Below are 26,552 nucleotides of genomic sequence, written 5' to 3'. Positions count from 1 at the left end.
GGCAAAGTCACAGAATCCATATCTGGGAGCGAAGATTATATAGTTATTACTCCCTGTGATTTCTGTGAAACTCAAAGAAATTCATTCCAATGATTCCTAAAAGAGGATTTAGTGTATTGCCTCAAAGTCAAAGGCACAGGAGGAACTAAGGTGCTAAGGAAACAAGAAGTCAGCGCTATCCTGTAACTCTTTACAGGATATACATGTAGCATGACTTGGTAGGAAAACATCTGCAAGAAAAGGAGCCGGCACATTACAGTGGCTTTGGGTTGGCTTTAGGGTGTTTGGCTTAGAAGCCAATGGTCCTGGGCTCAAATCCCCTGACATGCCACCAACATTTTTTCCTTTGGAAAGGCACTTATTATAACTTTTCCTATTTCACTCAGGTAGAAATTAGTACCTGCCTTCGGTTAGGGACGTCCCTCGGATAGGATTTTAAATGCAGGTCCTGTATTTGAGAAAAGCCATGCCTCAAGCATGTTTAAGAGCCCACAACATTTACACAAAAGAGTAGGGTGCTTCCCAGTGTGAGTGGATTAAATAAATGTCCGGATATGCAGCTTGTACTGTTCAGTACAAACCTGGTATGTTACACCAAACAAACAAACAAACAGTAGAGGCAGTTCTGGCTTAGCTTTGTACATATACTTGTTTTTTTTCTTAGCTACATTTTGAACATTCATATTCTTTGATAGGATAGGATATGATGGACATAATAAGGTTGAATTATGTTACATAGACATTGAGGTTCCACTTATCAATGCAGCCATCATTGTGGCTTATCTGTTCAAAAAGTAAGATGGATCAAAAAGACTATGTATACTAGTATATAGTAAGATGGATCATAAGAACAGATTTACCAGTGAGAGTAAATGTTAAGTCTGCAGATGAGATACAGAAAATTTCTATCATAACATTACATGTATATGATTACAGAGGGAGTGTGTAACGTTAGATGTGGCAAGATGTGACTTAGCCAACCAACATGAGTTATAGCATCACATCCAAGGGAGGGCAGTATATATGACCCTGTCCTCTGGGAACCTTATGTAAAACCTCCCGCTGTTGACCTTGTGCACATGAATAATGGCTGGTGCATTGCAGAACATTACCCCCCTCCCACCGTGACCTTGACTGTTCTCTCCATTTCCTAAGGGCAACCTTTTCAGTTATAAATCTTTACTGGGGCTGTAGCTGCTATAGACAGTCTTAGTTTTATGGGTGAAGTCCTGTGTGGCCTACAAATAGAAAATAGATACAAATAGATACAATAGAAAAAACAGCGATTTTTGTTTGTTTTTGTCTTAATTTAATCAGTTCTTGACAAATGCAACGTGCACTTTCATAAAAATTATGTGACAAATGGGGTAACAAGAATTGAACAAAGGGAGCATAATGAAGCAACTATATGGGAGCCTTTCATTCTTAAAGCTTGCATTTGTAACAAAAGAAATAACATTACAGAACAAATCAAGGTGTTCCCAGGCTAAGTATTAGTTAACCTTTTTCCCTCAATTTGACAGTCCAAATTGATGCAACCTGTTTCTGCGGAACAATCAACAATTATCATGATTACAATTTTTGTCTATTACTTGAAAAGCAAAATATTTCCGTTTTTCCTTCAAAAGATTCAGAATCGATGTGCAGATAAATTCGATCCATAAAATCAAGATAATCATTGTGTTACTTTGGCAGCTGAGATTAATGAGAACCTGCAGGTAATGTTTCATTCTCGGTGCACATACATATGTTACAGCAAACAAGCATTAGCTAAGTGTTGTACTGACAGCAGAAGACAGCATGATGTATCCTGCAATATAGATGCAAAGAATGCACCATTACTCATGGCCCAAGTTGGATAAGAGGTAAACAACGGTCACCACATTTTGTTTCGGCCTTGGGTGTGTACTTGGGGATGTCCTTACAGCTCAACTGGTAGCAGCTTCACATTTTCTTTATTTCTTTTTTTGAGTTTATCACAAACAATGGGAAAGGGAGGAAAGACAGATGCTTAATCACCTTTACAAGTTGCCCTCCCACACACTAAAGACATCGACATAAACTGTTACAATGAATAACAGTATAAATCATCTTGATATACAAATGTACAAAGCATATCATATATTACAATAAGCACAGTTGAGCTTCTTGTTCCAATTATTTGGTAACTGAGTTATTTATGGTATAGATACTGCAGATGTATCAGTACTTCCATAATTACTAATTAGCTATAGAAAAAAAAACAGTGACTTTTGTTTGTTTGTGCCTTAAAGTAATCTTGACAAATGCAATGTGCACTACTACAAGAACCTGTGCACCTTTTTTTCAGTAGCTATCAAGAGTGCATTAGTTTCATCAGTAATGAGGTATTTTTGCAGAAATTGTATAGTCTTTGTGATTTTGTCATATCCATTCTTTGTCTTTTGAACCATTGGCAGGTTTTGAAGGTACTAACAGTCACCTGAGCTTTCAAGCTGAAGGCCACTGCACATTGTAAAAACAAAAATGTCTGAAGAAAATTAGCCTGATTATGTTATGTTTATAGTAGCCCGCCCAACTTTGGGCAGCCCCATGAGGGGAGGGGCCAGTGTTATAGCCATGGACAGAGGTGTTTGCATTTGAGACTAGAAGAAAATCTCTCTTCTGGTTGTATAAAACATCAGGAAGGTAAGTAGAAGAAACCTTATCAAGAAGTTCTGTTGCAGTGAAAAATCTGTTTTAACTTGGCTTCCAAGTACAGCGCTCTCAATTACATGTGTACATTATTAAAAGGCTGTCATAGAAGATCTGAAGGAATACATGCACAAAGACAGCACAGTAAAGCATGTTGTAAGTCAAGTCACATTCAAGGGGATGAAAGAGTAACCAAGCATGTTATGCTCCTAAATTGCATCTTGAATATGGTGAGTCCCAGTGGACATGGTCGCCACTTTTGATTGCTGTTTCAATTCAAGTGCACTGTCATTGAACGGGACCGTCATTGACCTTCAGAGGAAACCAGTGTGCTTGTAGCCCTCTGCTAAATGAAACAACAAAAGTCTTTTGATAAAATGTAATTGGAAAGTCATGCCATACTGGTGTCAGTGGTATGCCAGTGTTAGGCCAATTCAGTTTGAAGACAGGGTTTTAATTAAAGAAGTACAATGTCATGATGATGTATCAAAGCGGATTGTAGAAGAACAAGCACAGACAGAGCATCATCTTCTCTCGTGGTGATGATATAGAAAGAAACCAGCGTTTCATTTCATTTATCTATCTATTTTACCAGAAGATCACAACTCAGATCCATGACATGTTTGATTAGAGCTTCTTTAATTTGTACAAAAGTTACCATGATTCAACCTCCTCAAACCTAACAGTCTGAGAGCATTCTGGCAAGTCAGTCTGCAATATAGCTTGTTTTTTTTGGTGTTTTTTTAATGCTACTTTTCTTTTGTTTTCCTTCCTCTTTTATTGAGGAGCAGGTTTACCTTTATTTCAAGGTCATGTCTTTCCAGTCGGCTGGAAATAATTGCAGATTGATCATCAGACAAAGGTGTTTATGACATGATTAAGTTGATAGGGACAAATTAATCTCTAATCACTGCCCTTTGACTGTCACTTAGTATCAAACATCCAGAGTTTGATATTATCAAATTGCGCAGAACAGAAATTATGTTATTAGCAAGGGACATAGTAGGGTGTTTTATGATTTGTGATTGATCACAATTGATCTCTGTCTGGGATTGAAATCTGATTCCTGTGATGTATTTTTCATCACAGATAATTGGTTTTGATTGCTGTCAGAACACCAGGGACATTTTTCATTCTGTTGCAACGCTTTCATTTAACCTTTAGCACACTGAAGTAGCCGCTTGGCAACCCATTCTCTATTGGTTACAAAGTTAGTCAGCAGGGAGAAGGTTAAGACATGGTTTCATTTTCAAAAAGCTGTCCAGAAAACTTTCAGAGTCAAACAACTTCTACCATGTCTTATTTTGTCTTGTGTAATTAAGAGAAATATTAATTTAGCCATGTAATATCTAGTTTAAGGCCTGTAGACCAAACCCTCCAGACATACCTGAGAAATTGCACTGATATCTTGTTTAGTTACTATGCCTAGAGCATGTTGAAGAGATTCACTTTACATGTAGGTCCCATAAAATGGAATACCTCTGGAGGCAAAGACGTGGTAAATAACTTGGAATGACTTTCCCATGCCCCCGTTTGTGGCCTTTCAATGCAGACAAGGAGTCTGGAATAACTAGAGCCTGGAGATGGGATACAGCAGATGAGGGAAACTAGTTCCAAATGCTGTCAGGTTCTGGTGTTTCAAGTATCCTGTAGGATGGGGTACACCTAAATATAGATTTTCATCCTGTCTCGTGTCCCCTAGATCTTAAGATGTCTGGTAATTGAAATTTAGGAGATCCCTGGAGTACGGGCTGGGATGAGGTGATGACGCAGGTTAGCACCCTTCAGGATGCAGACCATGCTGCTTGATGCGCAGGTTGATCGACTGCCAGCAGTGTGCAGGATCTAAATCCCACCAACGCTCTTTGAAGTCTTATCATCAAAACCTCTGGCAGTTGTCCGAGTTGTTCAAGGGGCTTTTGAAGGCGGAGAGAGGTTCTGAAGTTGGGTGTGTGAACATGCAGTTAGGGACCTTGCTTCTACAAAAGAAGGTCGAGAGGTTAGATCTTGGCAGTTGTTGGTCACTCAGATCAATTACATGCTCTTTCTGTACGAAAACTAAAGCAAAGTGGTACAATAGTCCAAGAAGTTGGAATGGTTGGTTGTAGTGAAAGCAATATTTTACTGTCTTTCCCATCACCCCTTAATATATAAAGAAATTTGAATCGCAAATGCATCCAGATTAGGTATCTTAATTACTTAATACTTTATTACAGCTTTGATTCTTCCTTTCAGTTCATTGGATGTCTCAACTGGCATCCTACAGTTATTCATGCTTGTCTTCTGTCCCTTACCGAGTGAAAAGAATACGTAAAACATGTTTATCAAGCTTCTCAGAATATTATCCTACTGGATCATTGGGGGCAGGTTAGGACGCTATCTTCATCTCTGCGCTTGTCTGATGTAATGACATAGTCATCCCAGGGGAAACTTCAAAGTTCTGATTCTTACAGCTTACGTTTAATCAGGTCACCTTCACACCTGTCTTGATGCATTATTGCATTTTGTGTATGAGAAAGATAAAAGGGGAAACGAAAGAAACAGCTGAACCAACAGGGCAACATTAATGTCAGAAGTGCATGTTCCAAGTGTGGGATCTGGCAGATTGCTAAGAGAGTGCACATTTCTATGTGCCCATATCAGGTGTGAGCCTTCTCCCAAATCGCCAATTAAACTGTTCCATCTCTGAGACGAAAATAGCCGAAGAGAAGAGATCTCTGATACAGTAACCTCCCCTACAGCGCTCAAAAGGTCTACCTAATATATCAGAAGGAGACATACAGCAGAACACCTGTGGTGAGGCACCCCTCTTGTGGCTCGTTGAAAGTTCATTTCATTCCTTAGAAACTGTCTTCAAAGCAATCAAGCCGCGCTAAGGTACTTCTTGCTCATCACATTCAATCACCATTATTATTGCTTGCCTTTCTGTGGCAAATCTGTATTATCACTGCCACCCACACATGTGAGATGTAACTCTCCATGATTGTGGAAATGTGCAGTCATCAATAACATCAATTCATTCTTCATAATGGCGGTGAGTTCTGTAGCCTTGCGAGGTCAAAGATGAGGTTGCAGACATTTTGATAACATTATATTGTCCTTTATTACCTGGAGGCATTTTCTAGAAGTCATTTATCGAAAGATGGTGCACTTGATTCTGCAATCATTTGAAGACACCTTGCACCTTGGCTGTGCTGTAGCGTGTGATGTGGTGATATTGCCAGACAGATTAATGTGCACACAGTATGATGTGATGGTTGATGGCAGAAGGAAGTCCATAAAAGACAGGTTTATGGCTGCCTAAAGTGCAGCGGAACTGCCGATAGCATTGACATTTCACCAAAGCAGGAGCACTGCGGCTGTACTTATTGTGTACTTTGCAGTCTTCATTCTGCACATGTAACAAGGGCCATCATCATCATCCCTATAAATGGACAACAGGATATCAAATCTGGAAGATGTGATGCAGTACCCTAGAAAACACCAGGGGGCCCATTATCGAACTTGACCTTTGTTTTCCTGACCTCTACTAACCTACTAAATGTTGTAAAGATCCGTCCACATCTCTTCAAGTTATCCTGTCCACAAACACACGCACAGACACACACACACAGAAACGGCACCCAAAACATAACCTTCTTCGTGTAGATGATACAACTCATAATCATATCAGTGCCTTAACACCTGATCATATGTACAGTACATCCTTTGTACCAAACCTTTTAGAGTCCAACAAACTTTTTTCTGCTGCCGCTTAAAAAGAGTTACACTTCTTGTACTGTTACCCAATTTCAAAGCTTTTAGGATTTGAAATTACTTTGCAGTTTATGACAACTAACAAGATGTATTTTTATATCCAGTCTTTCTAAGAACTCTACCCCTGTGTTGAATTAGCCTATAATACCGAGGTTTTAGACCAGGACCTTGCCTCCCTATTGCAATGGAATATATGAATAACTTTCTTTCAAGTCTGTTTGCACTGGTGATTTAAGTTTTGAAGGGCATACTGAGTTAAGCCAAAGGGCACGGCGATGACGTATTTCTCGTTCAAGTCTTCAAAATAGGTCATATTTCCTGCTGCTGGTCTAATGAGTCCCTTTGGGTATCATTTTCTTGGCCTTAACACTCGACCTGACCTTAGATATATAGGTATTCCTCAGGAATATAAGAGTCTAACACGCTTCTTGCATTCAAAAACTTCAAGGGAGATAGGTGATAAAAGTTTGGCACGGCCGCTTATGTAATGATTCACTGATTGTGAGAGACTCAAATAGAGAAGAATGAAAGTTAGTGTATGACTATGAGGAAGACATGATTATGTAAAAGTGATTCTACTAATGAGCCAACAGTCTTATAATTTTCCTTTCACTGACAGTGTGTAGTCTTTAGAAATTAGGCATAAAAGCTATGTGCAATACTATACAATGCATTACCTCTATTTTCGTGGGGATTCATTTTATGGTAAAAGTGGAAATTAAGTTTTCACAGTATTTCAAGTTTACGGTTGAAATAATTCTTAAGTACTGAAATGATAAGTTGGAAATACATATTCATGGTGTCATGATTTTGTGGTGGAAGACCCCAGCAAACATTTTAAGATTTATAGAAATTACACCGTTTCTGTCTGAACAATAACATAAGACTTAGAACAGACCTGCTTGGAAAAAAGGTGGAAAGCAATGAGGAAAAAATGAACTAACCATACTAAGAAATCAGATTTTGTGGGGGGCTGATCTGATACAGAGCTCTTGCTATAACAGATGTTTTATGCATGGCGTACTTGTATGACTTTAGACCAGATCTGTACAAGGGCACTGACTGTTGCACTAGATTTCAAAAGATGAGTGTCCTTTTGTATTGACCTAAACAAGAGTGGTTCCTCCATTAGTTTTATAAGTGAACACTAGGTCATCCGAGGTTTTGCAGATAAGAGCATGTACAGACACCAGCAGCTGCAGATTCAGCACCACGGCTGGGCCATGAGAAAAAATATTTCATCTGTAATTTTGTGGACCTTTGCCTCATGATTGTGATACCATGTGGTGTATAGAATTTTGCCTAACTCCCAGATCTGCCTGCTTTTATCTTCTAAGCAAAGCCCATTGTCACTAGCTGCTTTCAGAAGCCCGATAGAAAAATACATTTTTAGAATGCTGAGCATCTGATTTGGTCTTAAAAGACCACAAAGGACTAATGGAATTATTGTTTCAAAAGATCATAGATTTTTTGGGATGTGAGTGCCTGTGCATTGACTGAGTTTCTATTTTTGAAACAGTTAAAGAATACTGCAGGACATCTTTGTGATGAGGATGGATACTTAGTAATACATAATTTACCTGCTGACTTACACAGGGTAGAATCATCATCTTCTGTCTGATCAGTGGCCCATCTGAGGTAATCAAGTTTGGAGATGACGTGTGTTTAATCTAAAATTGACAAAATGCCTACAACTCACAAAGAAAAGAATCAGACACAGGCATCCTTGTATAACGAAGGAGGTTTTAATCAAGGTGTAACTGAAGCACACAAAGTGATTGAAATAGATTGATACTGTTGCTGGGAGCAGTGAAAACCTAGTAGTAATTAGAAGTAATCAGTAGGGAATCAGCTCCGAATGGTGTCAGACAGGAAAGATGGTACCAGTGTCATGTCTCAGATACAATAAATGAAGACATCAACCTTATATCTTAAAGATACATTACAGACTGGTGACTAAAAAGTAACTGTAGATTGTCTGGCATTGCAAAACTGTTCAAGATGCAAGAAGAAATGGTATTTCAAGTGGATTGATTGTCTTTGGACTTGCTGGCTGTCTTGTGACATAACACGCTCCAATCTAACAGTCTTTCTGACACTGGCGCCTGAGTAATTTTCTATCTCAGGCAAAGATTATCAATCTCCTGCAACTGTACTTTAAGATTAATCATCTCTTCTTTTGATTTGAAATAATCATGAAGTTCTTTTGTTCTGGTTGAGCTTAAATCCCTCCCTCATACAATACAACCCACCACCCTTGTCATCCCTCCTGGTGAACCCTCCCAAAGGGCCTTTTACTATTTCTACCATCTTTGCATTGGTAATCTTTATTCACAGGCTGCTGTTATTCTGTCTGCGTTCCAAATTGCGTGTCAATGTGCGTCACCCTTTGATTCCAACCTTAGCCCCCAGTGAGCATCTTTGAAATCTTAATCAGACTTGTCAGTACTTTTCCGGGCGGCCTTTGACAGAAGGGCACCATTAGCATGTAAGCTGTATGATACAGCTAGATGAACATGCAGATTACTGGGGACGTGGCGGCTGACATCAGCCATGAGTCCCAATATCTGCTTTGACTCTTGATTCTTTATTGATCACCATTATCTGCCTCAATAGGCAGCTATAGTCGTTATAGAGTATAGGAATATCACAATCATAAAAGCACAAATGATAAAGAAAAGTTAGGTGAAGTTGAACTACATCAAAATTAACAACTTGAAAGATCATGGCCCAACGGTATCTCAGCTGGTACCTTTTCTCAGAAAGAGCTACTTGAAATTCTAAATGAAAAACCCAAATCATTCAAAGCCTGGAGTCAGTTATGATGTGCAAGCTTTAAGGCACATCCCTTTTCTTAACAACTAGTAGTTTTCTCAATCAAGACAGCCTTGTTTTCTGTTCAAAAGTTGTGACACCCATCAGTTTTGATAGATCCAACTCATGCTACTGTAACTCCATAATTACTGTACCCTGAGAACTTTTTGTCTAGATTCTATCCAAACATCTACATCTACATAGGGGTTGCCCCCAAATAACCCCTTCAGGGACAAAGTAGGGGGGGAGTTGAGGTCCCGGGCTAAGGCGGGCAGGCCTCCAGCCCAGCATGGAACGACTCAACGGTGGGAGCCGTCGCAACCGTGCCAAACTTCAGTCCTGCCATGAGAACAAATGACTCCATCCACATTTGAATGTACAAATGAGAATGTCACGCTGAAAACATCCATCTACTTGCAGTCCTGAGTAATCTCTCCGTCTCTAGAAACAAGTCCTTCTTTATCTTATCCGGAGTCTGAATCTTTCTCATTCATCAAGTTCTTTGTTAGTCAGGGTGATGGGCTGTAGCTAATGGTAGTGAGACTGTCAGTCCAGATCTGATTACTGTAGACTGATGTAGATAACACTGGCTTCGTGTTGCATTTCTACCTTGGAAGGATCACGAGATCCCATTTACACTAGCATGTAAATCTCAAGAACACTAAATGTATATTGTTTGTAGGCAACTGTTGTCTATGTAATTTTGCATTGCTGGTTGTGTGAAAAAGAAATGTTCCTAATGGATGTATGTGAATGGAGCATGTTCCCATACATACACATGTGCATAATCATACTCTTAAGTTAGAGCAGACACAAAGTTAAGTCTCCAGTATTTTTGAATACAGCTTGAACAAATGTTGGGATATATCCTGGTATTGGTATGCTCTTGTTACTTGCTTCCTAAGATTGCACAAATAGAGGCTCTGTCTGGATCAGAAAAATTGAAACACTGCCATGATTTGATAATTTGACATGATACCACTGATTCCTCAAGGCACGACTGGTTGTGTCTTCTAAGAATTACATCCACGTATATTTAGAACTGAGCACTTAGAACTGATGTTTCGTAGGCCTCTGCCTTTTCCTAGACAAATTATTCTGCCACTGCTAATGTACAGTGTCAGTCATCTCATTTAGGGTTTCTACAGTAATGAAAATTAAGATGTAAGAAATAAGACATGAGCTTTGATATTACAAACGCATGGATTACACATTATTAATGAAATGATACTTCCTTCTAATTCTGATGAAGAGTGAAGAGTGGAACAAGCTTCATCGAGGGTAGAATTTTGTAAACTGCCATTTTCGGTCAGAAAGCAGGAGCCTCCAGTTGTGTGATAGACCATTTTCCTTATGGTATTGACAACCATCCCTTTACTGTGCCATATGCAAGATACACTTCGCCAATCTGAGGGGTTTGAAAGATGTTGGTTCTCTTCCGCCGTACGTCATTTCCTTCCAACCAAAGCAGCATGAACGCCATGATGTATGAATTGGATATGTATGGAAATCCTCGCCTTCCATCACAGCTAGAAATTCTAACTCTTGTCCAAAGATTTGTGACATTGGAAATCCCCACTGTCGGCACCTACCCTTCCCGTCTGTCTGCCTAAGCTCCGTGCTCTGGCAAAGGTGTCAGTCCCTGTCCAGGTGCTGAAATGTGAGCTGTTCTTAGGGACATCCGTCAATGATGGAAAGCTACCGCAAGCCGGTTTTAGCAAGCAAACCAGGTGATCAATCAACTCCTGGTTGTCAGTGAAGGGAATATTTAGCAGAAAGGTCAAGGTTGTGTGTTGTTTAAAAGTTTCCGTGCTGACAGCGGGGGATTAAAAGTTGTCTTTAGATATCATCAATGTAAGTAAGTAACATATTGGTATCGTTGACTGATAAGCTGGCATTAAGACAGTAATGGCATGCTCAATGTACTTCTACCAGGAAGGTCTTTCATACTGTTGGTTGGTTGTTGTTTTCTTTCTTCTGGACACAAAGAAAATTCTTGAATTAAAGTGAAATTCCTAAAATGATATCATCAGTGCAAACATATCTTGAATACAAACAATTTAAGTTATACTGTAAATGCAATCAATTCCACAGGGAGTTTATTTCGCGCTAAGACGAAAATGGAGTGTTCGCGGTGGTTTTAAGTTCGCGGCAGCACTACAGTCACACACTGCTACAGTATTGAATAAAACTGTTTGCGGTTGCTTTACGTTTGCGGTGAAACGGTCGCCGCGAAAACCGTAAACATAAAACCACCGCAAACATTTCTGCATTTACAGTAATATCTTGACTGAGCATTATGGAACTTGGCAAAGTTTTGCATTGCCCCAAAGACGTGACAACCTGCATTACATTGGCCAATAACTGACAATCTCAAGGGCCAATTAATCCTGGTAATAAGCCCTAACACAAAGAGATATTTCAATGAAGCGCAGATAAGAATCCATTTTTAGATTTATTGTGCATACTTTCTTTCAAGACAAAGGAAATGTAGACTTCAAAGAATTTTTTAAATAATTGCAGGGACATCGCATACAAAGCAGCTTTTGTCAGACATTTTTGCCTGTAAAGAAGATGAAAATTATAACTAATGTAACAGCATTGAGTATGCACTAATTTCTTTTAAGACAAAGGAAAAGATGGCCTTCAAAGACCCCATGAGAATTTCATCTATGGCCCCAAAAAATGTCTTTACATTTTTCTCTTTTGTCTACCAAGATGAAAACTGTAAGTAGAGGTCTGACTCAGTAGATGATAATACACTAATTTCTTTCAGGACAAAGGAAGAAATTGCCTGTTAAGAATATAAAATGTTTGTTTTTGTTGCTTGGCACAAGGTTTTGTCCCTCTGGTATGCCACACCCTCCCTCTACCTTTTATGCTTCCAACAATTATGGGAAGGGCAGTATTTTTGCTGATATAGAAAGGTCAGGTCTCAAAATTTGTTCTGGGGAATTGGTGCACGGGTTCACTTAACCTTGAAAATTTAGGAGCACAGAAAAAATAAAGTGCACAACATGGTGATGTTAAGAAATTTAATTACAATTCTTACTGCCTCTCTTCCGAGCTTCTGGTACTTGAATGTGAAAAGTATGCTCTGTATGTCCTGTTGTACAACAGGGAAACCTTACACAAATATCTATGTGCACCATTACAACCACAGTCAAAAATTAGGTGCACAGCTCCAATTTTGGGTGGACCCAGTATTTGGAGCCCCGAAGGTTGTGTGTCAATTGATCCTGGTCCAATCCCCCTGATGCCCATGGAAGCCAGCTTTAATGAATGGCCTAGTAGGCCAAGGAAGTACATACCCCATTCTTACATGGTGTCCGTATAGACTTCTTGCTCCTCTTCAATGTGAAGGTATGAGACATTGCAATCAGTCTGGACTTAAGAAGATTGGGTCTGGGAAATCCCTGTCTCATCTTGCCAAAGATTTGTACGTTTTCTAAATTAAAGTGTGTTAGGTGGATTGAGAAGCACTCAACTGACTTTTCTTGTGTCCTTAGTGGGGCAGCTCAATGGAAAACTTGTCAAAACCACTCAAAGCACACAAATCTCTGCTGCTATATGTGAAGAAAACTGTAGACCTCTTGCTTGAAATTTCTGCTCAACTCTAAGTTCCTCACAAGTGCAAGTCCTGGCCTCTGTAAGTTTGTCAAGTACGTCTTGCTAGATAACTGTTCTTCCCAATATGTACCATTAGTAGAGAGATCGCCTGCACAGTTTAAGGGCTGTCCTGGCACAATCTCAAGGTGTTTGGAGCAACCAAAAAGGCCTGACAGTAATGCCAAAAATCTGGTCAGTAATTGTCATCCACTTTACCGATAAGAGATCAATTTCAGATAGCTCCTTACACCACAGAAGAATGCTACACCGTCCTGAGTCAGACAGCTATGGTAGATATTCATGATAAGATGGAGGGTAGGATATCCGTGTGGGATCCTATCATGGGTTGGTCACATGCAAGGCTGTCTGGTTCAGCTGTCTGCCATGCTGTTAACAATTCATGCTGCTGTCTGGATGGGGAATGTATCCACATTGAGAGATCTATAATTTTGGGTTATTACAGGGTATGAAAGCACAATCTCCAATGATATGGATGTCTTCTTTTAATTTCTGTTTGTCTCTTTTTTGTTCAGTGTATGATAATAGGAAAGTACATGCATTCATTCATATACCAAGGAAGTGAAAACCGCCTTGCATACAAATGTACACATGTCATGTAATTAAGTTGCACTTCCAGCAAAATGTACATACCAGCTTCTCCTTAGTGGCCCTGTTTATTCTAAGATATCACCAGGCAAATACCCTGCCTGCCTTATCTCATGAATTATTCAACTGTTTCATCACCCGAATAACGAGCAACATTTTCTCAGACTTGTAAAATTAGACGCAATTAACTGAAGCATTAAATCTTTATTTATGGCCAACAAACCACCCATAAGTGTCTTAATGTAGTCTGTTATTCTTCATATTTCAAGGTGTTGAGTTAGATAAAAGCAGTCAAACTGACAAATATATAAAATGTTATTACTTCCTCCGGTTGGCACAATTTCACAGTAGGACGTTCATTACTTCAAACTACATAAGAAGTGTGGGAATGGTTGTTACTAGATGGACTGTAAACTATGACAGGGGAGGTCTTATTGATGAGTTGTTACAATGAAAATTTTGTGCACTGCCAGACAGCAGGGTGACTGTTTCCTTGACCTACCTCAATAATTATGCAGCCAATTTGTATTCCCGAAATGTGTGGGCATCAAATCATGATTTATTATTGAAAAACTGTGCAAGAATGTTCTAGTTTGGTGTGTTGTCCACCCTATCACAAGGTGCAAGATGAGATAAAAATGCAGTACAAGGAACCTGACAAAACTATAAAAGTTATCACATAATCCTGCCTGCACACTTTTACTATGGGGTGTATATCACATCAAACTCGATTAGTCCTATTATGGTGGTTACTAGGTCGACTGTACAGCATGGCAAATGGATGTGAACTGCACATCAGATTGTACAATGTAGCAGTTATGTAAAGACTGCCCTACAGAAAGGAAATGTGAAACTTTGACATAGTTTTCCTATGAAGTCAGCTCTGCTTAGTTAGGCAGAGTGTAGAGCACCATGTAGAATATGTCCTGTTAGGCAAAATAGTCGGTTCATGTTGACTTGACTGAAACCTATTAGTAACTACATTTTGTGTGTAGAGGTACTTTGAAGGTTGAACGTACTTAATTTTGAGGAAGATGCTAACTTTCCTTCTGTCAATGCCATTGTTGTCATCAGTCAACTGTCAGGTGATGGTAAAAAATGTACCTCTGTGTCTGTTCTGTAAGCGCTTCCAAAAACTTGATTAACTCTGTGTCTCTTCCCAAAATGGCATACAACATGATTTATGGGCACAAGTTCTGATTTGACTGGAGTTTTCCTGTGTATTGTCCTCTTGAGTCTTCTTTCATCCTATTTTTACATGTCTTGTTTGCCTTGAGCCCCCGTGGCATGGTTCCCCAGATGTTCAGGAGACGAAATGAATTTGAAAGTTGTTTGAAAAGGTTGTGAAGGACGAAGGCATTTAAGGTCAACATCACAGTCTGTGTTAGTTTTGCAGAACACTGTCAGTTCACATTAGTCATTTGGGCTTTAGAAAGACTGACTTTGGCAAGGAAGCTGTATGGGCAATATCAAAGGAATCAGATTTTTAGATTGCATTACTGTTAACATTTTATATTTCTATAACAACATTACATAGATACATGGGACTTGTGATAGAGTTGATCACAATTTCCATGATATCACTGGACCTCCTTGTACATATTCTATTGAACACTACTGTATGGCTGATGTACATGGGGCATAATATAGATATGAACTCTTGGGAAGTTAGAAGAAAGCTTCTTCTTGCTGACATCTCCTTCTGATCTGTGTGCTATCTTGTTTTCCTCCAGGAGTCCCCGTGTGAACAAGTCATCCAGCGGGACATCAACAGAACCTTCCCTGCCCACGAGTTCTTCAAGGAGACTGGCAGCCTGGGCCAGGAGTCGCTGTACAAGATCAGCAAGGCGTACTCCGTGTTTGATGAGGAGATTGGGTACTGCCAGGGGCTGTCCTTCCTGGCGGCGTCGCTGCTGCTTCATGTGAGTTGATCCATCGATAACGTCACTCTGAGGAAGGTAGTCCCTCCTCTGACAAAGTAATCTCCCCTGCATATCTGCAAAGCTGGCGTGTCATGCAGTCATACCCACTGACCAATTCAGATTCAGAACTTTAAAAGACATGGATGATGAAGTGAGAGAGCCTGCAGAAGTCACTGACAGGCACATTTGTATATCCTGAATCATGGTGTTGGCAGTTGAATCTGCAGTCTGCAAATGATGTGATCAATCAAATCAACGTTTTATGGCCTAGCATATGTCTACTTTCAAACAACATTCATAACAGCATTCACAAATGAAGGATAGGCTGGGATGTGTGTGCTGAAAATTTATGAGTGGTTTTGAAAGCCATAATGGAGTCCTTGCATTGTATCGTTGGGTCACTAAACTTGAAGAAAAGGAGTAGCTAGATGAAGGGTAACAGGGAAAAGTATCGAGTAGTAATGCACTAGACCTTTGCTATCTGTTAGTCTGACATGTAAAGTACATGTAAGTTACAACTGTAGTCTGCTGGGGGAGCCAGTGGAGCTGATAAAGCTGATCAAGAATGGATTTGAAGCAAGCAATATGTCAGCAACGCACTCAGCAGAGACATTATAGTTGCTGATGGTTGCTGCTGAGTAACTTCTGCAGTCTAACTTGCCAGTGCACCAGATATAGATAATTCCAGAGTAAGGCTTGTCCGTAGTCACTGTGAGGATGGCAAACATTGAAAAATGTTTTAGCTTCTATTATAGAATTTACAGTACTGAATGTAGGTTGAAATCTTACCACAGACACCCCAGAGTTAGACCTTCAGTTACTTGACGTAGGGTGCCAACTCTGGTAGCGGGATATATGTTTCTCTACCAGCCAAAGGTGTCAGTATTGCCTTGCGAGGAGTCTGGTATCCAGTCTGGTGTCTCTTGAATGATCATGAGACATGAATACGTTGATGAAGGTTAGACATCCAGGTAGTAAGATACGCTAAAAAATAGTTACTCAAGCAATTTTCAAACAGTCAGACGTTTCAGACAGCATCCGCTATCTTTCGTCAGTGACTAAGGAAAGTTCTGGCAGAACTAGGTTTTGTACCAAAACTCTGAGTCAGAGTTTTGGTATAAAACTTAGTTCTGCCAGATCTTTCCTTGCTTGAATAACTATTTTTGGCAGACATGAGTACAGTCTACCCTGCTGTGTTTTGTCCCAGATGCCAGAGGAGCAGGCCTTCTGTGTCCTGGTGAAGGCGATGTTTGACTACAACCTGAGGGACCTGTTCAAGGAAGACTTCAAGGAGCTGCACATGAGGTTCTATGTGCTGGAGAGATTGATAGAGGTAGGGAGGAATTTAAAAAATTTCTTTTCTTCAAATGAATCAAAGCTTTGAAGAGCAGCCTAGCAGGTACTATCAGAACTACAAGACAGTTTTTCAGACTGTTTAAACTGATTCTGTAGTTGCTGGAAATGAAGAGAAGTACTGCAGAAAAAACTTTCTGGAAAATTATATTGCTTATGAATTGTAGAAAACTCTTGATCGCGATGGTGTCATTGTACTTATTCAGAGATGTCTGTCTCTCCCAGGACTACCTTCCGGATCTGAACCAGCACTTCCTGAACTTGAACATCGAGTCCCACATGTACGCATCTCAGTGGTTCCTCACACTGTTCACCGCCAAGTTTCCCCTCTACATGGTCTTCCGCATCATCGACATCTTCCTCAGTGAGGTCAGTCTGAGAATTTCAACCCTTACATTACTGTTCCCCTTGCAATGTGTTGTGATTTAAACATTTGTTTCAAGTGTAGCTGATACATTGATATTATTTTTGCTTGTTTTATCCGATATTTCTTCTATTTCTTCTCCTGATAGTTTTAAAAATAACCTTTCCTAAAGGTGTCACACTTTTATTTCTTACCTAAATGACATGAAAGTCACTGTTTTTGATACAGATGTTACAGATATATAGAAAAAGTTTGAGGACTGGACAGTGAAATAATTATTTTTCAGGGTATTGATGTGACCTACAACATAGCGCTGGCCCTGCTGAAGACGTCCAGGAAGGACCTGCTTGCATCGGACTTCGAAGGTGTGCTGAAGTACTTCCGCGTGCAGCTGCCCAAACTGTACCGGTCGGAGCAGAACGCACAGCAGCTGCTCAGGCTGGCCTGCTCCATGAAGGTGGGTTCAACCTTGGTTCTGTTGCTCACAACGTAAATGCAAGAATTCATTTACCATGAGATCTGTATGCAGATGATGCTTTGGTCCATTGGTCTTTCTCTGTATCATTAGTGTGACATTTTATTCTGCGTTCATATTTCACTTCATGCCACAGGTTAGGAGTAAAATACATTGTTTTACCTGAATTTTTCATCTTACTCTTCTCTTTCCTCTTAATTTTTCCTTCTCCTCCTGCCATTTGGTCAAACGGTTTCAACTCTGTCATTCTTCATCAGAAAGGCCTAAAATTTGGCATGGAGGTAGAATGGGCAAATATCTCCTGGAAATTTTTTATTTCATTTCATGATATAGCGCTTGTGTTGTTAGGCTACTTAGTCAATAGTAAAAGGACCACTGCATCTTTTTTTTGAAGATGAACAAATACAATGTGTTCTGCAGATTAACCAGAAGAAGCTAAAGAAGCATGAGAAAGACTATGACACCCTTAAGGAGCAGGAGATGCAGCAGGAGGACCCTGTGGAGAGACTACAGGTACCCTCTAACATATCAAACTCAGGAAAACAGTAGGGATGGCCCTTATTATCCTTGATACTGCATCCAGGATAGAAGGCCTTATCCGCCTGTTTTGTCCTGATCTCGCCTCGTTCATGCAATGTACTTGCACTCTTCCCAGTGTTCATCAAGCCTAGTTTTAAACTGGTTTACGCTCTCTGCAGTAACCACTTTAGCAGGTAGGGAATTCCAGCTGTTGACAGCTCTAACACTAAAAGTTTGACTTCTCATCCTAGTCCTAGCCAGTGGGACTTTTAGCTTGAGGTCATGACCCCTTGTATCTGACTTTTGTTAACACTGCTGTCTGAATTCATATGCCAGTCATTGGTCATCAAATGATGGAAGAGAAGGCAGAAGTAAATTGAATATGGCTTTGATATGATCTGGTTATAGATTATGTATACTGGGGCCGGGGTTAAGGCATTTATACCATAATGGTTAGAAACTATTGTCAATTTCAAGGAAAAATATGGTTTTGTAAAAAAGGTCTATAGTTTTAAAGATTTTTCATTTCTATACTGGTGATATCGTTGGGAAAGACAGGAATAAGACATGATTTGATAGTTAATTTCTGATTTCTTTTTCTCAAATTCTTTCAGAGAGAAAACAAGCGACTGATGGAGGGGAACATGCGGCTGGAGCAGGAAAACGATGACCTCGCCTACGAGCTGGTCACCAGCAAGATCTCCCTCAGAAAGGACCTGGACGCCGTGAGTGCAGAACTTACTCTTCAGTCTAGGATTGTCTGTAGGGGGCACACCCCAGTTTTGTTTTTGCATTTAATAGGAAGCTGCACACCCTCAAGTTTCTTCCAAGGAATGATTTTGAAGCAAAATAACTGTGTATATGGGGTGAAAAGATATCTCTTCCACTACAAGACCAACTGAGTTTTGTTTCTTCAACCTCTCTAATTTGGTAAAGTTGAGGGAAATTTCATGTCAAAAGTAATGCATAAAATTGCACATTTCTAAGTATGATAAAAGCCCATTGCAAAAATGAATGATGTTGTCAGAAAGAGAAAAGCTGTTCTAATAACAGTCTCATGACAGTGTCTGTATTTTTCCTGTCCTGACAGTCAGGGAATGGTTTGTGACAGAATTTACCCTTCAGCCTGTGTCTATCTCCTGAAGATAGGGACAAAAATTCAGAAAAGATCTTTAACTCGGTGTCGGTGTTCCCCCTGTCCTGACAGTCAGAAGACAAGGCCGACACCCTGAACAAGGAGCTGCTGGCAACCAAGCAGATGCTGGTGGACGCAGAGGAGGAGAAGAAACGGCTGACAGTGGAGTCTTCTCAGGTGGAGTAACAGAAATTCAGAGACTTTTTGTCGTTCTTACAGTAGTGGTTAGTAGAAACTTGTTGAAGGAATGAGTGTTTCTGTTGCTACCCTTTAACACAAAGTAAGTTGACTGTGTAGATCTGCTCATAAGACCACACAATCTGTCTTTGGAGACTGCAAAAGTATGTGAAAGAAAAACTACCAATTTTGTTGCAATATCTTTAATTTGTGTAGGATCTTTTGTAAACTAATGATCTGTGATTCCTTACCCCCAGCTGAAGGACATGTGTAGGAGAGAGCTGGAGCGCACAGAAAAGGAGATCAACAGAAATGCCACAATCATCACAGACTACAAGCAGGTAGGGAAATCATAGGAGGATAAGAAGAATGTTCTTATTTTTCAATAATCATCAAAATGTTCCAAATCAGCCTTTGTAACCTTTGCTTCAGAATCTCCTATTGCTTCTCCTATTGGTCACTCTTTAGTGAGTCAAGCTTGTCTCAATTGTGATGTTTCTGACTTGGGGAGAAGATACGCTGTTCCAGGTGTATTCATGTAACCCATAACTTTGACGTAGCCTTTGAGTGTGGTTATGTGGTGACCACTGACTAAAACGAAATCTCGGCTTTAATTTCAATGAATGTCCTTTGTAGAATGCAAAAGGTTAAACCCTGAATGTCGCCCCCCTCCCCCAGATCTGCACCCAGCTGAGTGAGAGGCTGGAGCATCAGCAGACGGCTGCTAAGGAGGAGCTGGCAAGAATAAAGGTCAGGACCTGTTTCTGTAGCATGCTTAGTCCAGTGGTTAGCAAACTTGCCTCTGGAACTAGAAGCCCCGGGTTCGATAGCACCTATCTTCCTGTCATGACCGGTGGAAGATTAGCTCATTGATTTCATTTGAGCTAAACTTGTTCGAGATCACTTTCCTTTCTGTAACTTGATGTACAAGGAAGCAAACTTTGAGTTGTAAAGGACTTGCACCAAGATTTCATAATATAAATGTACAATAAGGAAGAAATCTAACCATTAACTTAAGTTTTTTTTCAACAGCCAACAATTTATAGATAATGTGTGGCCATGCAATGTCCTTGAAAATGGGATTGCAGTCCATAGAATATTTCTGAATCTTTTGTGTTGTTTTTGGTTGCATGAATAGCTATTTAAGACTGTAAAGCAACTTATTGTATCTTTGTGTGTAACCCCCCAGGGCCAAGTGAAGACATGTGAAAAATGCTGCAAGCTGTTCACAGAGAATGGAGACGTCAAGATAGAAGCCTTACCAGAGACACCGGATGGCACAGAGAGTGAGTAACTAACAGTATACTTCAATGCTGATGTGTAATATGGCAAATATAGCACCATCTAGTGAACTAGTTATCTAAGTCCTTGAGTGGTGAGTAAAAATTTTCAAAATTTCAAAAGTCACAGACTGATGGTCAATCTGCACATGCATGTCCATGTTTTGGAGCCCATAGCAGAACATTTCACAATTAATGTGACCGTACATAAAAAGACCCTGAATCACATAGTCCTGATGTTTTGTTGACAGATCCAGATGTCCAGGTGGTGAAGAAGCAGCTGCGAGAGATGGAGCTGGAGCTGGCACAGACCAAACTGCAGCTGGTGGAGGCGGAGTGTAAGAACCAGGACCTGGAGCACCAACTCAACGCTGCTCTCTCGGAGATACAGGTACGGGGGTTTGTGTAGTACCAGGTTTGAACACAGATCACACCAGATCTACAGGTATATGCACTAAATTTCATGGAAAAACCTTTTGACACAACAATGTATCTCACAGATAGGTTGAACCGTTGAACACATTTCAGCACTGTCAGTTATCTACAAGGTAATGTGTTCACTGTTCAAGTGTAGGACCATTTTTGCCATGAAGGAAGTTCCAGGCAATCATACTCTGGTAGCAGTTGGCGCAAATTGTTGGTGTAGTTCTGCAGCTGTGATGTCAGTGTGGTAGTAGAAGAATTAGTATAGAACTTAGAAAGAATGCCGTTTTCATTGTCACAGTGACAGTTCTATACCTTGCATACAATTTCTCGTACTTTGCAGGCCTCGAGAAACAGCTGGTTTCAGAAGACCCTAACATCGATCAAGGAAGTGACGAAGAAGGATTCTTCTCCTTCCCCAAGGACACCCACATCAACTACAGCGCCCAAAACACCAACGTTATAGTAGAGGATAAAACACAGTTAGATTTTTCCCACATCAACTACAACCTGCAAACATTCAAACTGAGAGAGAAATATTAAACTTTTGTAGGACACTTGCATCATCAAAGCACCCACATTTGTATTCATAATGAATGTCATTGATAACTTTTGGGGTTGTCAAATCACAATTCTTGTTATGATATCAATAAGTCCTTTAAATTACCATTTACTCAACAAGCAAACTTCTTTTTGTCAAACATGTCTCTCCAATCCAATGGAGAATCGAGAGAGTCAAAATAACACATTCTTTTAGTTGAAGTCCTGCCATTTCGCTTGTTTAGTAGCCACACCAAGCTTACTCTGGATGGTACATTATGTATACTAAGTAAACAACAATCATCCTAATGATTTACGCTTGCACCTTGATAAATCAGTTAGTACCAAGACAACCTTAACAGTTGTATTCTTTTAAAGGTATACATGAAAAAAGAGGCTTGATTGAGAGAGTTCAGTACCTTCTATCTTATCAAAGTATTTTAGCCAGGTTTTGGATGTTAGACATGCTGTATATGTAATCACTTGAAGTTGATGTGGCTTAAAGTTAGTCCCAAATAGCTTTGAACAGTTATATTTGAACTTATTGACCTGATCCTGAGGGCAATGGTATCTGTAATGTAAATGAAAACTATTAAATAAGCTAGATATTAGAATGTTGCTACTTTGTTGTATTTGGTAGGAGAAAAATGATGATACCAGCGCGCCCTTGTAAATAGATGATGTGAATTAGAAGATGATGTTAGTGCAATGGAATATAAAGGAACTACCATTCATCAACTTTGGTATGAAGGAAGGTATATAAAGATGATTACCGTTTTGCAAGGCACCAAAAATCATTTATGCTCGCTATAGGTCATTCTTTGCTTTATTACGTCTGGAGAAATGAAATCAATGGTTGCAGTTGTGTGTTGTAATGGTTGCTATGCCAGCATTGCGACAGTGCTAGTACATTGTGCTTATGCATGAGTAAAAACATGAGCAAGCTTTATAGTCATTCAATTGCACCATTCCTTTGTTTACCACAGTAAAGTGTCTGGTTAATCACTTTTAGAATAGGTAGATACATGTAGTTACATAACAGTCAAGTTGGATTCTGTACTAAGTCTTCTGTTTGTAGAGTCGAGTTGTTTTAGAAAACTCCAGACTTGACCATATTGCACTGAGGATATAGCACTGTCATCCTCACATACTATGTTTTGTAATGTAAATAGCCAAAGACTGAAGGAGCTTTGTGACTGCTTCAGAAATGTGATCATAGTGATTATCATTGTCTTATATGTAGCTAAATACATTTTCTTTTGATTTTGTCTCTCAAGTCATAAATTTTTCCCTCCTTTTGAAAACTGGTGACCTAGTCATCCAATCTTCACTGTTGATAAGATTTGGTGGTCATGTTCCTCTGTCCCTTCCCATGATCCATTTGTGATATGTCCCTTCCCTTAATCCCTTTCCAAAGTGTTCCTTCCCATGATTCTCTCATGTAGAAAGGCACAGCCAATAGAGAGAGAGATGAAGGGAGGAACATCAGATGCAAATGCACAATGGTAGAGTTGGATTCTATTGAATGTATGTTGTTCGTATGTGTGTATCGAGTAATGGAGATGAATACAGAGCCAGAGCTTGGAAAGATATCCAAGAGCAAAATTATCATCACAGTTTTTCACAGTGAATTAAAGGAAACACCCTCCAGATTAATTTTGGACTTTCTATTGCACTTTGGACTAATGCTTGTAGCCTCTGACAGCTTATACTTACAGAGTTGATATTTTGTGAACAACTTCCTTGCCACTTAATGGATCATAATGACCCCCAGCGGGGTTCGTCACGCGTCGTTGAAAATCGAAAAACCTTCAGATTTTTCCCGAAAATCTTCAGATTTTATGGAAAATCTTCAGATTGTTTGAGATAACCTTCAGATTGTTTGCAAGAATCTTCAGATTGTTTTGAGATTGGTTTCAAAGAACCTTCAGATTGTTTCAAGGAACCTTCAGATTGTTTCAAAGAACCTTCAGATTGTTTCGAACAATCTTCAGATTTTTTAATGTGATCTTCAAATTTATGTTTCAACTTCCTTCAATATTGATTAGTATGATATGAAAATTGATAAGAATGGTTTTATTGTTGTGTGAGTTTTGTACTTTTGATGGGAAAATGGATCTAACTAGTCCTGATTAGCTCCTTTCACTTGCAACTCATGGCTTTTAAGTCGAACAGTTCTTTGTAGGCTTAAACAGAGCGACCTGTCTTTAATTAAATAGTGCGGACACTACAGCGAACATGACTTAGAATCGTATCACAGGCTACAGGGCTATTTTCGTTATTTTCTTTTACAAGTGTTTGTGGGACTTCCACATTTCGTGAAGGAGTGGAATGAACACCAGGATGGAATGAACTGCCCACTGGCAATGAAGTTTAGGCACTGTGTGGGATGTTACGCCCAGAACTGACAGGTCCCGAGTTCAAAACTACTGATATGCCCCAATGCTGTGTCCTTGGAAAAGGCACTTAACACGACTTCACTCACTTCACTTAGGTGTAGATGAGTACCTAGTTTTGGTTAGGGACATTAGCTCCTAAAACAACATGAGCTAATTGATTCATTAGCATACAACCTTGTCTTAACTTACTATTCTATTGAACAATCTGAAATAATTGTCTTTACTTCATTAACATATCTATTTGGAGGAAAGACACTGATGAAAGACAGTGGATACTGTCTGAAACGTCTGACTGTTTCAAAATTTTATCCACTTGTCAATGAGTAACTATTTTTGGGGTATCTTTGGCAGGTGGAAGAAGTTGGCAGAAGTTAGGTGACATCATGCTAACTTCTGCCAGTGGACATTATATGGTGGCAGGTGGCGAGGTTGACAGAAGTAACACACTTGATGTTGTAGCTTTTGATAGTAGCCAGGGTAGGATAAAAGAGGCAGAAGTTAGCTGTCGTCATTCCACTCCTTCATTTTGTTCATGAAGGAGTGGAAGGACAAGAAATAGCCATGCCTTTTAGTACCAGATCTATTAACCAAGGATTGATGTGTTCAAAAATTCGTATTTCCTGAGAACGATTAGTAGAATGGAACTCATTGTCATCAGATGCTGTAGGAACACCTTCACTGCATAGCCTCAAAGAACGATTGCAGTCATATGTTCAAAAGTTTAATAAAACCAGCTGCTGCCGCGCCGCGTGCCTGGGAAGCTGGCTATACAGATACAGATACAGTCATGGTAACTTCTGTCAGTGGCAATGTTAGGGTGGTTGAAGTTGTCTAAAATAATATACAATGTAATCAAACTTCTAGTACGGTAGGGCTGTATAAATTTGAACGTGAAGCCTAAAATCCCTAGTCTGAATTAAAATGAACTTGACTGTGTAATGTTACAATACAACGTTAACGTTGCTCTGTTACTCTGTTTGTTACAGTTTTAGAGGATGACTAGAAAAATTTTTAACTTCAAAAAGAAATAAAAGATTGTGCGGTGCAATATTGTAATATTATAATATATACTTCTCAGCAAGGGTGTATCATAGCTATTTTAAAGTTAGTTGTAGCGAAAAACAGCTTTAAACACAGTGACAGTGAGGAACATAAACTCAAATAAAGTATGGGTAAGCATTGATAATGAAATGAATGATCAGGCATTCTAAAAGTTTCTAAATCTGGAGCCACATAAATGTTAGTCAGTGCACGGCACTGCATGTGATACTGCCATTACTGTATGTTGTGTCCAGCAAAACTTGACAGAGATGATTTGTTAATAGCTTTTTAATTGAAAGGGAGGGGAACCTATGATTGTAGGACTATGACATTCATTAAGGCCTGGCTCCCCAGGGGCCGTGGTTGATTGAACGAAACAAACACAGTCCAAAAAGGAAAGCTAACATAATCATTTTTTAGTGTTTTGGCCACACCGGTTACTTGATTTGTGGACATTGAAAGGGGACAAAAATATAGCAGACAGACATCATCAGAAGCAGAGGACAGGCAGAAAAAAACTGCTTGAATAAAACTGAGTGCTCTGAAGGCCTAAACATGGTCCACAATATTTTGTTCTTTAATCTGAGTGCTGAGAACCCAAAAATTTGTTGCTGTTCAATCTTCTCAGGGATCATCATCATCATTTTGGCTGAGAGATGTTGAGAGAAATCCTATTTCGAGTTGTCTAGTTCATTCATATTCTTTTCTAGCACGCTGATTGGTCCCTTCTGTCAGAGCTCCATATGCTATCTCAGCAGGGATCACCCCATCCCAGAAAGACCTTATTTACCGACAAGGCTGTAGTACCTGCATTTTGGTATATAGAAAGTGTTATCATGACGATTTTACAAAGATTTGAAGAAAACTCTATTTCATTGTCTATGTATGACATTAAATCAACTCCATGTTTTTGGTCATTTCTTTCGGCCATTTCTGAGAAGTGTGGTCCCTAGTAAGATGTGGTCCCTACAGAGATACCATGTGGAGAAAGTCGTTAAGCTGAGTGACAAGGACAAGGCTTCCCGTGGAGCTTTGAAGGGACCAATCAGCATGCTAGGCCAGAATCTGGACAGATACATTTATTCCAGACACTTGAATGGCAGTGATCTCAGACTGCTTGGTGAAGGGTAGAGCCTGGAACTGAAACAAAATGACACTCAAGCTAGTCGGTTATGATATGCAAGGAAGATGATGGGTAGCCCGAGTGTCATCCTTGTTAGTTCCTAGAGTTTGGGCTAGATGATGGGGTTGATAGGTATATTGTTATGATGATGACTAAAGAGAAAGTTCATGGCCAAAGGCTTAATTGCAAGTACATGTAACAAGGAAAGTACAGACAGACAATGATGAACAGTATAACATGTGACTACTCTACACTGCCACTTACATGTAGTTCTAACTAATATTGGGTCCCATTCATTCTGTGTGTGATGTTATTGTCATTGTCATTGTCATTGTTAAGAAGA

The 26,552-nt window shown here is 39.7% G+C and overlaps 1 protein-coding gene across 3 annotated transcripts in view; it reads left to right on the top strand.

The window, feature by feature from the left end:
* The window catches only part of LOC136442505 (rab GTPase-activating protein 1-like), a 100,868-nt gene extending 77,642 nt beyond the window's left edge, over positions 1-23,226 (top strand). For all 3 annotated transcript variants that reach the window (XM_066439402.1, XM_066439400.1, XM_066439401.1), the window contains exons 14-25: positions 15,192-15,380; positions 16,588-16,713; positions 16,959-17,102; positions 17,384-17,554; positions 17,993-18,085; positions 18,706-18,816; positions 19,299-19,403; positions 19,661-19,744; positions 20,082-20,153; positions 20,593-20,689; positions 20,935-21,074; positions 21,450-23,226. In XM_066439402.1, coding sequence (XP_066295499.1) covers positions 15,192-15,380; positions 16,588-16,713; positions 16,959-17,102; positions 17,384-17,554; positions 17,993-18,085; positions 18,706-18,816; positions 19,299-19,403; positions 19,661-19,744; positions 20,082-20,153; positions 20,593-20,689; positions 20,935-21,074; positions 21,450-21,572 — 1,455 coding nt within the window. In that variant the 3' untranslated portion in view covers positions 21,573-23,226. The remainder of the gene's footprint in view (positions 1-15,191; positions 15,381-16,587; positions 16,714-16,958; positions 17,103-17,383; positions 17,555-17,992; positions 18,086-18,705; positions 18,817-19,298; positions 19,404-19,660; positions 19,745-20,081; positions 20,154-20,592; positions 20,690-20,934; positions 21,075-21,449) is intronic.
* Positions 23,227-26,552: the final 3,326 nt, after the last annotated feature.

Source organism: Branchiostoma lanceolatum, chromosome 9 (genome assembly GCF_035083965.1).
Source record: "Branchiostoma lanceolatum isolate klBraLanc5 chromosome 9, klBraLanc5.hap2, whole genome shotgun sequence".
Lineage (NCBI taxonomy): Eukaryota > Metazoa > Chordata > Leptocardii > Amphioxiformes > Branchiostomatidae > Branchiostoma > Branchiostoma lanceolatum.
The sequence above is the reverse complement of the archived record's forward strand: the minus strand, read 5'-3'. Positions and strand labels throughout refer to the sequence as shown.